The 16255-nt window shown below is 41.4% G+C and overlaps 2 protein-coding genes across 2 annotated transcripts; both read right to left on the bottom strand.

Moving 5' to 3' along the window:
• Positions 1-226: 226 nt before the first annotated feature.
• On the bottom strand, positions 227-4986 carry LOC138596076 (solute carrier family 22 member 13-like). Its single transcript, XM_069667665.1, has 9 exons — positions 4612-4986; positions 3996-4099; positions 1911-2065; positions 1401-1572; positions 1201-1321; positions 1001-1089; positions 702-916; positions 518-626; positions 227-404 (listed from the first exon to the last, which is right to left on the bottom strand). Exons 1-9 carry the CDS (start codon positions 4984-4986, stop codon positions 227-229), a joined length of 1518 nt encoding a protein of 505 aa, XP_069523766.1.
• A 1690-nt stretch (positions 4987-6676) lies between these two features.
• LOC138596068 (solute carrier family 22 member 13-like) lies at positions 6677-13550 on the bottom strand. The gene is made up of 10 exons (XM_069667654.1): positions 13176-13550; positions 11329-11432; positions 9469-9623; positions 9063-9234; positions 8845-8965; positions 8646-8740; positions 8342-8556; positions 7479-7587; positions 7174-7368; positions 6677-6749 (listed from the first exon to the last, which is right to left on the bottom strand). The coding sequence occupies exons 1-10, from the start codon at positions 13548-13550 to the stop codon at positions 6677-6679; spliced, it is 1614 nt and encodes a 537-aa protein (XP_069523755.1).
• Positions 13551-16255: the final 2705 nt, after the last annotated feature.

Here is a 16255-nt window from a genome sequence, read left to right as displayed (position 1 = left end):
GGCGCCAAAATCAGAACAAACCCAAAGTTTGTCACAGGAGCTTTAATATGAAAAACCATTACGTTTTAATAATTTTTGTGCTCTATCTGGATTTTTCTTTTATCATGTCTCATTCCAGTCTCAAGTTTTCTGCCATTAAAAAGGAATATTACAAAATAAACTGCTTCAATTGAAATAACAGCCTATTTTGGAAGCTTTCATCAACTTACATAGGTTCAGGCTGGTCTTAAAGTTCAACATTGAGCGTTTCAGGCAGCAGCAGACAGACCCCCCCAGCAGCAATGGGGATGATACCATAAATCAGCATGGGGAGGGTGTAATGGTAGATAGCTGTGAGCCTGATCAGTGGAGCGAGGATGCCCCCCACCCGAGCAAACATGGAGTTCAGACCTACACCATTCTGCCTAACAGCGTAGATAAGGAAGTTATTAGCAATCATATAGCATGTAATAACAGCAGACATGGCCGTTTCTGCCAATCATATGTAAAATAACAGATTTATTGGACATTACCTTACCTTAGAGAGGTTGGGTACAGTTCTGCAGTATACACATAGATAATGGTGAAACTGGCAGTAGAAGCAAATTTTCCCAGTACAGCTATGACTGTGACCGCAACCGGACAATCTAGGGAGCAAACATTAGATCAGGAAATGACACTTCTTAAAATGTTTTTATATCCCAAGAATGTGAACAAAATACCTCTTGGAACAGCAAGTATCACAAGACAAGCAGCCCCTCCAAAGAGCAAGAATCCTGCTTGGCATGTTTTCCTCCCAAAGTGCTGGATAAGAGGCAAGCAGCCAAGACGCCCTGAAAATTCCACTAAACTAAAGATGAACTGTGTGAGGTAGATATCCAGGCCAAAATTGCCGACGTTCAGGCTCAGTCCATCGTAAATTAGATTTGTTCCAAACCTGTTAACAGATTGGAAGAGATATAATCAGTGCATTTATTAGTGTGAGATATGGCAGTCGGTCGTGTTCTACATGAATACTCACCAAACAAAGCTCATTATGAGAGTACGTTTTCGTAGATATGGTATTCTGAAGATGTCCAACATGCCTCCTCTTTTAGATGTATACTCAACCTCCAGCCAAACAATGTAGAAGTAAATTTTTATTTAATTTTATTGTATTGTATCGTATTTCTATCAGAGCTTTTGTTTGATTTTCGTCAAAGTATGTTTCTAGCAATTTACCTTGTCCAGCAGATCTTCTGGGACCTTCCTTCCATTCACCTTGGCTGCCCTCCGGATCTCCTTTATGGCCTCTTCCTTTCTTCCCTGGGTGATGAGCCAGCGAGCTGACTCTGGGAGAACCCTACTTGACAAATTACGATTTCATTTTATCCATGGCTAATTTCAGAATTAGAATCAAAGTTGCCTGTGTGGCTACTGACCAGTAAAAAATTCCCAGAACAAGGACAAGAGGGCTGAAGAGCACCACCTGCAGGATCCTCCAGTCCCGGATCAAATAGGCAATGCCAGACAGCACCATGAGTCCAAAAGCGAAAAAAGTGTTGCAGAGAATGGAGCAGAGAGCAAACTTGGAGGACTCACTCCACTCTCCACCTTTAAAGTATACAAACAGAAATGGCGTTGTTTTGGCAACATTGTTCTTGAAGATTATCTCCAAGATTGCAAGTGTTGCTATTTGCACCTGATCCAACCTGTGACGTTTTGGTTTGCCTGAGTACATCATCCATCCATAAATCGCTTAAAGATATTATGAGAACAATTCAATTCTCCCTCTGTACATTTTTTGCTTACACAAATTTAATTGGCTATGCAACCACTAATCACAGCCATAAAAAAATAATTCAGTTGTTTGTAATAATGCTCTTGAAATGGCATGGTAGCAATATTCTAAAGAAGACTAAACAACCAATTATTTAGAACATTTCGCCTACCTATCACAAAGGCATTACCAACAATGCCTGAAATAGAGATGCCACCAAAAAACTTGAAAATGATATAAACATAGATGTTTGGAGAGAAACCAGCCCCAACACCAAACAACAGCAGGAGAAGGAGTGAAAGCAGGACCACAAAGCGTCGACCAAACCTTCAAAGAGAAGAAAAGAACTGTTAGATTAGCACTTAAGGTAGGCATTAAATAAAACATGTATGAAACTTTTGGAAAGTTCCACATACTATACATCTCTGCACCCTATATATTCCAATGAACAGTGACACAGGTTGACAGTTTTCACCTGTGTGATGGCTTGTCCTATTAACCCTACTTTGAATACGTTTCAGGGCAGCCTGGAGCTGAAGTCATAGTCTTTTTGCATCAACAATCTTTCTTCTCTGTCAGACACACAGTGAGGAAGCAAAGCAGACCTGGCTCCTTCTGTGAAAGCTTGAAGGGAGCTCATATAAAAGTCAACTCAAAGTCACCGCCAGAGCACTTATAGCAAACTCATCCAAAAAAGCAGCCTTGCCACCAAAAGTACCCATAAAAAAGCTCCAACTCTCTCAAAGACGGTCAAACCACTTGATCCCCATTTTCGAATGCTGCGAGTACTTAAACAATCTGAAATGTTCAGTGCTGCAAGCCACAATCCAAAGTTCCTGTGCGCCAGTAAAGTAATACCCTACAAGAAGGGACTTGATTTGGGGTAAAAATGTTTCCAGGGACTTAATTTGGACCCTAGTACCAGGGATGGAAACTAGCTCCTCCAAAGGTCCCTCGTCTCTGTGGATAATTCCTGCTGTGCAAACCTGGCTAAATATAGACTATGTACTCAACCATGGCCTTGGTGCAAAGCAGGTCCTTTCAGACACCAGGGCCAGCAGTGACAAGAGGAAGGCCACTTGGTTAGTCTGCCAAGTTTCTTTGAAAGAAGTGTCTTCACTCCAAGCAGTGGTCCATTTTTGTAAGACAGGGGATTCCAGAGCCATGGTACATCAAGCCATTTCCTGAAGCCACAAGCACAGCACATGTTCAGCAAAAGAGTTGCTGGCTTCCACGTTCATGCAGTAGATCTTGTTGAGGGAATGGGATTGAACACAACGCCAATACTAAAAAGAGGGGTACCCTGCAGTGAGGAGAGGCCCATTATGGAATATGCAGCTCTGCTTGGGTCAAGTCTTTGTAACAGACAAAGAGTTGGTCTGTTGTCCTGTGGAAATGTGTCCAACACAGTAAATTCCTTGAAAGGGCACATAATGGACTGCAACTGTACAACTTTATCACCACCCAACATCCCTCATGCATCTAAAGGACATGATACCACCCCCTTCTTTGTAGATGACTCTATGACCTGCAGGACTGCCATCTCAAGGACATGGAATGGCTTAGGCTGCAGGGCAGACAAGTCTTTATTCCATGGAGGCCTAGTGAGCCTTCATTGATAGATAACTGTACGAGCACCTTTGTAAATGGCGTTTGTGGCTCCCACCATTTCTGCCCATCATGTTTCCCTTGTCTCATTCTCAAACAGGTGTAAGCTGAAGATGTCATAGAGCATGCATGGAGAACCAGTCACAAATTGCACCTTTCCATCCATCCATCCATCCATCCTCCTTTTATCCAGGGCCGGGACACAGTGGCAGCAAGCCAAGCAAGATGACCCCACTGTCCCTCTCCCCAGCAACATTTTCCAGCTCCTCCTGGGGATTCCATGGCGTTCCCAGGCCAGATGGTATTTATAAGCCCTCAAGCGAGCCCCGGGTTTGCACCGGGGTGGTCACTACCCAAAGCTCATGACCAAAACACCTTTCCATTGATAGGAATATGCTGTCCAAGTTGATGGAGCCTGGCTCTGTGCAGAGTTCTCAAGACTGACCGGAGCAATACCCAGGCTACAAATGCGGTCACACACTTCCAACTACTAAACCATAGAAATTAAGGAATGAAGGACAGGCCATGCAAGCTTCATTCTTATGACCACGTTTTGCTTGGCCACCACAGTTGGTATCCAGTAAAAGATGAATCCAATAAATAGCAGAGGTAAAAACTAATTAGAGTAGAGGTTGGAGTTAATATGTACCTGTCAGCCATATGCCCTGTCACAATCGCTCCAACCAGCATACCCCCCATGTAGATGGACTGAGACGCCTCAATGAAGCCATTCCTGTCACACACCAGGTTGAACTAAGAAAAGGAAGGACAGTGAAAGGAGGAGAAAATAGGAAAGCCGCAACTGGAAACGATTTAAAACTTACAACTGCAGTCGAGGTGAAGACCTTGTACCATGTAATTATTATTCAAGGTTGTGAGTTGAAGCTCATCTTTTCCAATCAAACAATTTGCAGCTTCGATTATGTATATACATATATATAAGACTAGAAGCCTTGCATGGCTGCTTAAAGAATACACTCTGACCTGCTCTATAAGTGGGTGGTTGAAATTTGCCAGAACATCACGTCACTCAGGGTTTAGGCTGTATTTATTCTGTATATTTGGCACTGTTTTCTATATATAAACATTCCTACAAACACTAATGCTTCTAAATAAAGCACCACCAGCACTACCTTTGACTGATTAGACACAGAAGAACATTTTCAACTTGATATAGAAAAATAATTCCCGCACACAATCACAATATATACATGTGGAACTGTCAACTAAGTTGCCCCGTGGGTGTAAAAACAAGTATTGCTTACCTCTGTCACGATGCTGGAGGCACCTTTGGGTGCATCAAAATCTGACCCATTGACACATCCTGTTGTAGTGTTAATCCCGTACGCTTCAATTGTTTCCAAATCCAAATCCACAGGTGTGAACATCTCACAGCTTTCATACTGTCCATCCTTGTTCACTGGGATGGTGAGATTTCTTTCTCTCTCTTCTGTCAGGTTGGGCCCACGCTGCAATATCCAGTCTGTGTTACAGTGATGTGCAAAACTCATGCATGTAAAGACCTGACAGATCACATCAAAAGCTACAAACACGGTGGGGATGCATAATGCAGCCACTAAACGTTTCTGGAATAAACCAAACTCCCCGATTTCTTTTAGGATCTGCTCAAAGTTGCTCATATTTGTTTCTAAATGTGCTCAGAGTGCAGCTTAGGACGGGGAAAGGTCCGACTTTTGGGCAATGTCCAGCCACTTATACTCAACCTGACTCTTGTTCAGCAAGTAAATGTTTGTCAGAAAATTACTTTATGAATGATGAATCGATGTAAAAAACAACAACACATTACCAAACCTTTAAAATAAGACATGTCAGGATCCCTGTGGCTGAAGTCCAGCTGTTGTGCAGCGGTCCAGATCTGCCAACTCATCTTTATGATCATTTATTTCTCAAGCAAAGTCAGAGCAAAGTCTGCATAAAGGCTTAAAAAGCCGTTCACTGATCAGGAATGCCCCTCAAATTCTGAGTTGCGTACATTTTTAGGCTCTATTTTCGTATCATCAAAGTTAGCACCATCAGCTCTGGGGCTTTGATGAGGCTTGTTGAATCAGTGACATCTTTAGAATTTAACCTCTCAAATTGATGATGAATCTTTTTATGATTTTTATTTTTTTGGGGGGGCTTTGTATTTTTTCTTTCTGTCCTGATTTAATAACCTGCTTTTATTTACCTCAGTCCTTACATGTGTACATTTTTGTTATGCATGTAAAGCACTTTGTTTAACAAAATGCTGCATGAATACCGTTTAAGATTATAAATACTATTTATCAATGTATCAGTTTTGCACTTCTGGGCCACCATACCAACCGGCTGAAAACACTGGACGAGTTGTTAAATTACTGCTCACATCAAAAACAGGCCCTGCTGGCCACAAAAGCCACCCCTGTGGACATATATATTGATTCATTGAACCTTAACTTTTACCTTAAATATGGTGAACTAGTGTGGAGTAGCAACATCATGGTGTTACATTGCATGAGGGTCAGATTCATTCAAAATAAATTAGCTTGCACTTAGCACAAAAAAGGTTTTGTCACAGGTTTTACACACACCAAGTAATTATATCTTAGAGCACAAGATACATGACATCAGTGTTTTCAGCATTGTTCTGTCTGCAGCCGCTGCCCACCCATGCCATGTATCAAACCCTTCTTGTCGTGTGTTGACGTGTATGCAGAGCAGGATGTGTTGTGGCACGTAGGATTTCACATGAATGCTATCATGTGTCTCAATGTTTCAAAATAATTAAAGCTAATAGTTGTTCAGGTTTCTGTTTGTGGTTTGTCATCAGGTAGCAAGGTTTAATTATCATTTAGTTGATGAATACTCCTTTATGTTCAACAGTTTTAGTTTCAGCGTCATTGACATGACAGCTGTACATGTTTTCAGCTCAAAGATGAATCAAATTGACTCATGTAAATCAATTATTATTGTTATTATTAATTATTATTATTAATTATTGGGAGTTAAACTCTGCTGATGACATATTGGTATTTCAGCAAATGAATAGAGGGATTGGATACACACACTTACCATGATTTAACAATTTTATTAAAGTGAGAAAACTCTAATATGTACATGGGAAATATATATAAATATACATATACATAATTTAATATAAACATAGGAATTCCAGTTATCAAACTGTCTTTTACTTCTATAGTAAACAGATCATCACTGAAAAAAATAACATTGTTACGTTAAATACAAGATAAACATGATTCAGTAGAAGCTTTTCATTCATGTTACTGAACTCTGATAAATTATTGTTACCAGTTATCAGTTAAGAACAGACCATCACACCCATCTTATTTACATTTTTGTGCTCTTTTCTGATTTTTTCTCTTCGGTAAGGGATCCAATCTCAGCAACATGTTCAGGATTTCTGAAAATAAAAACAAGTACATTGTTATATTTAATTGCTTTGAGATTCTTTTAAAGCTCCTGCGAGATTTTTGTGGTTATGAAACAGACTGAAATTAATACTGATGCATCTATGACCTACAAAAGTAAGCAAGGCCAATAGTGACGAGATTGAATATTTCTTTTTAGATATTTTCAATGCCTGTAACTGCTGCTGCGGGGTAGGTAGGCACGTGGGTGAAACAGCCTTTGTTTACATTTTCACGGCAAAGATTCTCGATTAGTGATATGTTTAAATCATAAAAGAAAGCAGGAGAAGATTTTTCTGCAGCAAAGAGATAATAGGTACTTCTTTGTCCACAGGGGGCGCCAAAATCAACACAAACCCAAAGTTCCTCGCAGGAGCTTTAATCAGCAGAATGTTGTGGAAGGGCTCATCAACTTACGTGATTTCAGGGTGGTCTTGAAGTTCCACATTAAGGGTTTCAGGCAGAAATAAACATAAACCTGCAGCTGAAATGGGAATGATTCCATATATCAGCATGGGGATGGTGTAATGGTAGACATCCAGCAGCCTGATCAGTGGAGCGAGGATTCCCGCCACACGGGCAAACATGGAGTTCAGACCTACACCATTCTGCCTACAAGGGACATAACAGCAATCGTATAACAATAGCAAACATGGCCGTTTCTGCCCATCATGTTAAATAACAGGTTATATGTTTTACCTCTGTTACATTAGCTACCTTACCTTAGTATGGTAGGGTACAGTTCTGCAGTATAAACGTAGACTATGGAGAAACTGGCAGTGGCAGCAAATTTTCCCAGCACAGCTATGACTGTTACCACCACAGGAAGATCTGATAATAATAAATCAGACAAAAGCAGATTTGTCACGTATAAATTTCTGTTGTAAGGATGCAAAACACGTCTTAGACCATAAGATATCTTTAGGTGTAAAAGGATAAAGGCATCACAAGATGAAGAAAACAGTTGAAAACTTTTTTTAAATAAATATGGTATTTGTTACGGTAGCCCATGGGGGTCAAAACAGAAAACATTTCACAAAAATGCAAAAACATCTAAAACTTTTAAAACTATAATTTCTTGGTGAGAAAGTATTTGAATGGAATCATGCTTTATAACACGGGGACACATTCCTTTTTCATTAAAATAAGTTCTTGAACAGTAGGCTGTATTTGGACAGAATACATCTTTAAAGATATGAGTTTGAAAGAAAGGAGTATTTCAGGTGAATACAGCCTCATTGCTGTTTTGCTGCCACCCAATCACTAGGTGGCACTGTCGCAAAACACTAGGTTCCTCAAAATGCAGTCCTGCAGGAACACAGTGATAATAGACTTTGGTTCTGTCCAATCGCTCATCAATAAGTAAGGAGTGTGGTCCTACCTTTTCCTGATCCCAAATACCGTTTTATTTGTGTGTTTATTTAAATGTTGTGGATATCAAAATTTAATTGTTCTTTCTGAATTGTTGTTGTGTTTTGTCCTTCAGGGCCACCGTACGCTTTTCTAGTTTTCAAGAATCGCATAAAAGCTATGCGCAGGACAGATTACACTCCAACATTATTCTTATTATTATACAACAAATTACCTGTTGGAATTGCAAGTATTGCAAGACAAGCAGCCCCTCCAAAAAACAAGACCCCTGCTTGAACAGTTTTCCTCCCAAAGTGCTGGATAAGAGGCAAACTGCCCAGACGTGCAGGAATTTCAACTAAACCAAAGATGAACTGTGTGAGGTAGATATCCAGACCAAAATTGCCGACGTTCAGGCTCAGTCCGTAATACATCAGACTTATTCCGAACCTATCAACAAAGTGAAAGATATCTTCAGTGCAGCAACAAAGGTATTGCTGTAGATGTGGCAGCAGGTTGTGGTTTAAATGAATACTCACCAGACGTAGCTCATAATGAAAGCCCGTCTTCTCAGATATGGTATCCTAAAGAGGTCCAACATGGTTCCTCTTTTGGATGTTTCATCGACCTCCATCTTAATAATGTAAGTGTAAACTTTAAGCCAGTGTATATTTATTTCAGATGTTTGTAGTGTTTGGTTTGGGTTAAAGCACAATGAGTGTGTTTGATGCACTTTACCTTGTCAAGCAGTGCTTCTGGGACCTTCCTTCCATTCACCTTGGCTGCCCTCCGGACCTCCTTTATGGCCTCCTCCTTTCTTCCCTGGGTGATGAGCCAGCGAGCTGACTCTGGGAGAATCCTAATTGATATAGAGGACCATGTCCCACATTAAGATGTACTCTTGTCTATGGCAGAAAAAAAAGGAGATCAGCATCTAGAAAATAAGATTCAAATACCAGTATAAGACTCCCAGGACAAGGACAAGAGGGCCGAAGAGCACAAAGTGCAGAATCCTCCAGTTGCGGATCAAATAGGCAATGCCCGACAGCATCATCAGTCCAAGAGGGAAAAAAGAGTGGCTGACAATGGTGCAGAGAGCAAACTTGGAAGCGTCAGTCCACTCTCCACCTTCAAAGAAAGAAATGGCATCAATTGAAGTAAGCTGTAGACCATGTGAAGAATAATTCACCCTCCCTCCCACCCTCTATAATTGGAATGTAGTCTTGTCTTTAATAATCTGCTCTTGAAATGGCAGAGTGTCCTCCTAAAGAAGTGACGTAGACGGGTAATTCTAACGGCCAGACAACCAATGGTCCAAATACAGAAAGAGACAGAAGTTAGAATTATGAACATGTTACCTACCTATCACAAATGCATTAGCAACAATGCCTGAAATGGAGAAGCCACTGAAGAATTTGAGCACCACATAGACATAGATGTTTGGTGAGAAGCCAGCCCCGACACCAAATACCAGCAGGAGAAAGTGTGCGAGTAGGACCACGAAGCGTCGACCAAACCTGCAAAGGAAAGAGAAGAACTGTTTGGCATTTGGGTTTAATATAAATGTTAACCAGTTTTAAAGAGGGTAACATGTACATCTCTCCACCCCATATATTTCATGCTTAAGGATTCTGGCAAGCACATACCAACAAGGGGTCCAGGCAATGGAAGATGCAAAGAACTTCCCGACATAACGGTCCCATGACTGTGTCCATGCACCTTGTGAATGTGCTTTGGGCAAGTATTATGCCAAATGAGAGGACACAGAACTTGAAAGTTCTGCCATTAAAGGTGAGTCTGAGGTAGCGGAGGGTCCCTCCCATCTTGGGATCTGAAAGTATTCATCCTTGGGAGTTGATGGGGATACCGCAATTGTAATCTTAGGTATGACCTAAACACTCAACACCTTTCATCCCAGGGGGCTCAAAAACTGGCAAACTCACAAAAGTACTGTGAATACAGTCCCCACTGATCGTTCTGCTTCACCTCCCTGGTGGCCTTCTTTGCCTGAACTATGTAGATCTCAAGAGCCAGAAACCATTTCAGGTTAAGTTCTGCTACCACAAAACCATTGTCGGACCTCATGAGTTGAAGTGGGTGTAGAGACTGCCAACAATAACCCATAGTCATGGTGGAAACCACCCGAAGGTCTCAAATGACAGACAGACGTTTTCCCAAAAAGAAGCAAGTGTGGGCTGGATTCTGACAACTTTCAAGGCTGAGGGCAGTTCTTGACCTGCCATTTGCATCTGCATCTCCATCCCACAACTGACTAGCTCATTGTGGTAACAGCTAAACTTTGACAGCTTTAAGCATTCTCTTGAGTAATGGCATCCATCATTTCAGCGTTCAGTGTCTTTCGGCAACTCATTACAGACTTGGCAAGGGACAACTAGACTCCTTGGGGAGAGGTGGTCCTGACCAATTCCCTCAAGCATGTAGCCAAGCCAATTGTCTGCATAGACATAACAAGCAATGGGATTCAGATGGTTTAACAAGCTGCTTGAGCACCAGTTCCTCAAACACAGAGATACATGTAAATGGGGTTTTGTATTTTTCTGTTACAAAGCACAGATTTTAAAATGTAAAAAATGTTCAGCCCTGGAACTCAAACCATTTCTGATGGGTATCTGCAGGGGACTTAAAGCAGTTTCCCTGTAGCAACAAGGAAGGACATTTCCTATGCTTCCCTGGCAGCCACACTTTGGGCATGAAGGGATTGAGACTCCATCGCTGGGGATTACAAACCACTGGCAGTTTATCCTGCTGTGGCTGCCAAAAGGGAGTTGATGTACGTTGACGCCTAATTGCCAGGACAATAGAACAATTCAAAATAAGTACAGCCCCACTATTCCCCCCAATGTACATCCTGCACCCTCACACATACAGTATATGCCCAAAGCTGCCTATGGAAGCTGTAAACAGAAACGATCAGGACAATCAGACTTAAGTAATAATGAATCAAACCGCTCTGTTGAAAACCAGCTGCTGTTTTTACTTTGACTAGCATCAATGTTTTTTCCCATTTATATGGAGTAATCAGGTGGAGAGATAGATACGCTATTTCTAAGTATTCACATTTTTCTATCTATCCGGGAAAGGTTCTGTTTCCTCATTCAAACTTGCCATGATTTAGTTTAAGTTCTATTAATGTTCATATGCTGTAAAAGATAACATATTAAGTATAAAGAACGTGCAGTACAGGTGAAAGTTAATATGTACCTGTCGGCCATCTGCCCCAGCACCAGTGCTCCAACCAGAAGGCCGGCCATGTAGATGGACTGTGACGCCTCAATCAAACTGCTTCTGTCACACACCAGGCTGAACTGATAACAGGGAGGATGGAGAAAGAAGACCAGACGTTTGAACATTAAAGAGGGGGTAATATGCTGTTTCACATTTTAAGACATATATATATATTTATAATGTTGGATGTCCAGACTAAACGTGAGCGAAGTTTCAAATCTGTAGGTAAAAGTGTGTTGGAGTAATCCCCAGGCTGCTGTGAACGCCAGGTTTCACACAGTTTTTTTCTACATGCTGCACTTTGTGACGTCACAAAGTGCAGTCTCAGCAGGCTTCGGAGAGCTGGCCAATCAGAAGAAAATGGGCTAGTAGGGGCGGGGTTTCTTAAAGGGACAGAGCTGACTGAGTTGTTTCAGGCAGAGGCTGCATGAGGGGCCTGCACAGAGCACAAATTTTCAGTCTTTTTGACTGTAAATTATGCTAAGCTACTCCGCAAGTATAACAGAGCAGTGTTGTAGTCCGACTCGACTTGGACTCAAGCAGTGATGACTCGGACTTGGACTCTGACTCTGACTCTCGCAATGACACATTCGGACTCTGAAGACGGAGAGGAGGACTTGGACTTATTTATTGATAAGGACTGTTTTATTGTTTTGAGTAATTTATTGAGTTTCAAGCGAGGGCTGTCGCGTGTGTTTATCTGCATGCGCGTTCACTTGCTGTCTTGTTCAGCAACTGTTCTGGCTACACAAATCGTGCGTTTTGCTTTCAAAGATTTAACCCAAATGTTAGAAAGCTACCTGGATATTTTGTGAGTGCAAGTGCACAAAAAGAATATCCGGATGCTTGGATGATGTGTGATGTTAATAAAAGGTCACTGTGGATTGGGCTAACTCTGGTAAATAACAGGTGGGTTTGCAGTGATCGCACCGCAGCAGAAACAATAAGTGCGTCTCCTCTTCACTGTTTCTTAATTGATTATTTAAATCTCCAGACACGCAGACAGGATCAATCAGTATCTAATTATAATTCAATGAAATGTGTTTTCTACACAGCCAAAAGGTCCCACAGTCAGTCGAGGTTACACTGAAATAGTTTGTAGTGTAACAGCGGTCCTCCTCATAAATCCTGAGCTCCATCAGAGCTGTCTTCAGATTGTTATTTAAGAAGCTAAAAGTTTATTCAGTTCTCTCTGGAGTTTCCTCTGTCCTGTCAATTTATAGCAGTTTAAATCACTTTTTAGTTTTGCTGCTTAAATGTCCCACGGTATTTGTTGCAGTGACATTAATGTAACCATGGAAACAATTATAACTGCTTCTCTAATCTTTTAAAGTAAAGAGTTGAAGGAGACATTCATACATCAGTCTCACCTGAAAGCTGCTCAACATCATTCATAATAATTTATTGATCATTTGGTTCCATGTTTTAACAGTATCACACCCTCTAAGGCAGTACAGTACAAACATGGACAGTACAAACATGGACTCACAGATGATAGAGAGTTAAAGCTCAGCTTAGATAGATCATAGTTAAACCTTGAGGACTCAGACTCGGATAATGGGGACTTGACTTGGACTCAGACTTGACTCGGATTCTTCTTGAACAGCCTGTTGCTGACCAGCAGCTTGCACAGCAACCTCGATACACAACACGTGCCATACTGTAATGGTTACGGAACAGTATGGTGGCTCAGAAGGGACAAAAGGTCTAAGTTAAAAACTGATATATCTTACAAAACAGCTGCTGAACTACTAAATAAAAGGGATACTCCTTTTAATCATCATTCCCACAGACACCTACAAACACCTACGAGGATTGCTTACCTCTGTCACAATGCTGGAGGCACCTCTGGGTGCATCATAGTCCCATCCACCTACACATCCTGTTGTAGTGTTTATCCCATACGCTTCAATTGTTTCCAAATCCAAATTCACAGGTGTGAACATTTGACAGCTTTCATACTTTCCATCCTTGTTCACTGGGAGGGTGAGATTTCTCTGTCTGTCCTCTGTCAGGTTGGGCCCTCGCTCCAAGATCCAGTCTGTGTTACAGTGATGTGGGAAATTCAGGCCTGTGAACACCTGACAGATCACATCATAAGCCACAAAAATGCTGGGGATGCATAACACAGCCACCAAACGTTTCTGAAATAACCCAAACTCCCCGATTTCTTTCAGGATCTGCCCGAAGTTGCTCATATTGGTATCTGAACGTGCTCAGAGTGCTGCACAGGACGGGGAACCGTCCAGCTTTAGACAACGTCCAGACAGCAACAGCCAACGTGACCCGCGTCCAACAAGTTAATGTGTAAACTGACAATCACAGTGCTTTTATGACCTGCTAACAAACTGACTACCGAAGAATTAAAATGTGACGTAAGGGTCTCTCAGGCTGAAGTCCAGCTGTTGTTCAGCTGTCCAGATCTGTGGCCTGGACGGACTTTAATTAACATAATTTGTGTGCTCAGTAAAAAGTAAAGAGCAGAGGAGGCTGGGGTTTAAAATGAGTGGAGCACTTTGTGTGATCATGTGTTATGGTCAGACGGCCCCGCAAATGTAATGTAATATTAACAAACTATATAAGGTATTATGTTTTTATATTTATATACCTATAACAGAATACAAGTAATGTGGGTTGACCTAGTTAGATGATGCCTATACACTAGTATAGAGGCTACACCCTGTACTTAATGCTACAGTATGTTTTTATTAAGTTCTTGCTAACTCTTGTTTTGTCATTGTTTTTTGATCTTCTCCAAGCATCATCCAATCTTTATAAGTCTCTCTATAAGTCTGACTTGAATGGATGTCATGCTTCGATCTCCAAACAAACAGCTCCGCTGTGATTGGTGGGGAGTGGGGAGTCTTTCAAATATGGTGTCCCTGAAGGGCAAAACATAAGATTAACAAAATCAACAAAAAAGAAAACACTCAATTTTAAGGACGTCATTTGGGTGCAACATGCTCTCTGAAACCAGTAGCATAAACATGGCATAGCTAAACCTTCTTATCTTCTGGCTATCACTCCACAGGCTCCTGATGTCTCATTGTATGACATCCTACAGTGTCAAATGTATACGTGAAAATGCGATGCAAAAAAATGCCCACATGGGAGAAAAACAAGCACACCTTGACTGACTTTAAATGATGTTATCAGACATTAAAATTGATAACGTCCAATCAGAATAAAGAATGAAAAAGAAAGAGGGCGATTAACTCTACTGGCTTGTGTGACGTTTGTTTTGAATTAGATTTTTTTAAATGTTTTGTTCCCTTTTGTCTTTTGCACTTCAGGGCCACCATACCGACCAGCTTAAAATGCTTGACGAGTTGCTAAATAATGAGGTCACGTGAAATGCAGACTCTGCTGGAAAGAGGTCAGTGACCCCAATGAGGATGCCATGTACTACAGTTCCTGTTATTTCGTCAGAGATTTCAACACTTTTTTTTCTGTAGTGTTTGGTTCAAAGCGAGCCAGGATAGATTACAAAAATGTGATGTACCTACTACCTAAGTACGTCTGTGCACCAATATCTAACAGTATTTGAACAAGAATCTGTTGAATTGGTGGGTTTATGCTCACTAATCAAACAACACCTAGTCCTAATAAAGCAGGTCGGCTGCGTTTTAGACCTTTATTACATTTTTTGGCTGAGCGCTGGGGTCAGCCCTACACACGGGCCTGTATGTGACTGACTGACTGATTGACTGAGTGACGGTACTTTCACAGCCGTAGAGAGAAAGAGTTGCGACATCGCAATGGCGGATCATGAAGCATATTGGACCTCCACTGACGCAACTCTCTGCCTATATGGCTCTGGATACTTTGTTCGGGGAGTAGGCGGGGCTGCTCCTCCGCTGCTAATCCGCTATCCTCACCTACGTCCGCAGCGCCCACCTGCTTTCAAACACGTTGTCATCGGCCTCATAAGGACAGTCCTTGTAACACATTGCCCACAAAAGCACACACTGACCTGATGCGGTCAACCACCTAGTCTTGTTTGTACCTTGCACCTTTTTAAAAATTTTTTTACTTAAGAGCCAAGTTTATAGAAAATGGAAAGAACTCCACAGCAAGTAAAAACAGATGGATAAAGTATTATAAGTCAAATATAATAATATGTAACTTTTTAAAGACTATAAAGTAACCAATTGCAATTTCAACACAGTTTTACTCGGCTTTGGCTCAAAAAATACGAATTTAAAATTGAGAGCCTGTGTTACTCTTTAAGCGATACTCCCGAGGTGCATTATGGGGAAAGTAAGATCCAGGGTTTTAGAAGGTTAATGCATATTTGACATACGGTGTGTCCGAAACCGCATACTATCGTACTTATCATACTAACCGTAAAATTGAGTATGTCATGCGTTCCCATCTCATAGTATGCAATTTTGTGTATGCTAGTAATGCCCGGATGTATACTAGATCGGCCCAGATATTTGAGTATGGGACGGGAGGTCACTGGTTGTACTCAACTGCCCCAAAATGCATTGCGGCTATCCAGCTTCTACTATGGCGGAGATGGACCAGAGATCAGACCGGACATAAGTAAACGATTAAGTCACGTGATACGGAGAAGACGGCTCTGAGTATGATGCCACCGGCATCCTAATAGTCAGGTTAGTAGGCAGTATGCAGTACATACTGTTTGAGTATGTACTAGGCAGTACGTTAGTATGTGGTTTCGGACACAGCAATAGACTGTATAAAAAGATGGACGACATGACAGCTCCCTAAAAGTGAAGCCAAATCATCTCTATCGCCCCCTGCTGACTGGCTGCAGTATAGGTCATAAAGCCCGCCTCCTCCATGTTAACAGATGGGACATGGGTCAAACTATAAAATCAAAATACAGACCAAATAAATTTTTTTCAAACATGGTTTCTGTCATTATAGTTAGTTC

The sequence above is a fragment of the Semicossyphus pulcher genome, unplaced genomic scaffold, assembly GCF_022749685.1.
Source record: "Semicossyphus pulcher isolate SPU_LCO1_2020_fin unplaced genomic scaffold, fSemPul1.0.p SCAF_18, whole genome shotgun sequence".
Classification (NCBI taxonomy): Eukaryota; Metazoa; Chordata; class Actinopteri; order Labriformes; family Labridae; genus Semicossyphus; species Semicossyphus pulcher.
The sequence above is the reverse complement of the archived record's forward strand: the minus strand, read 5'-3'. Positions and strand labels throughout refer to the sequence as shown.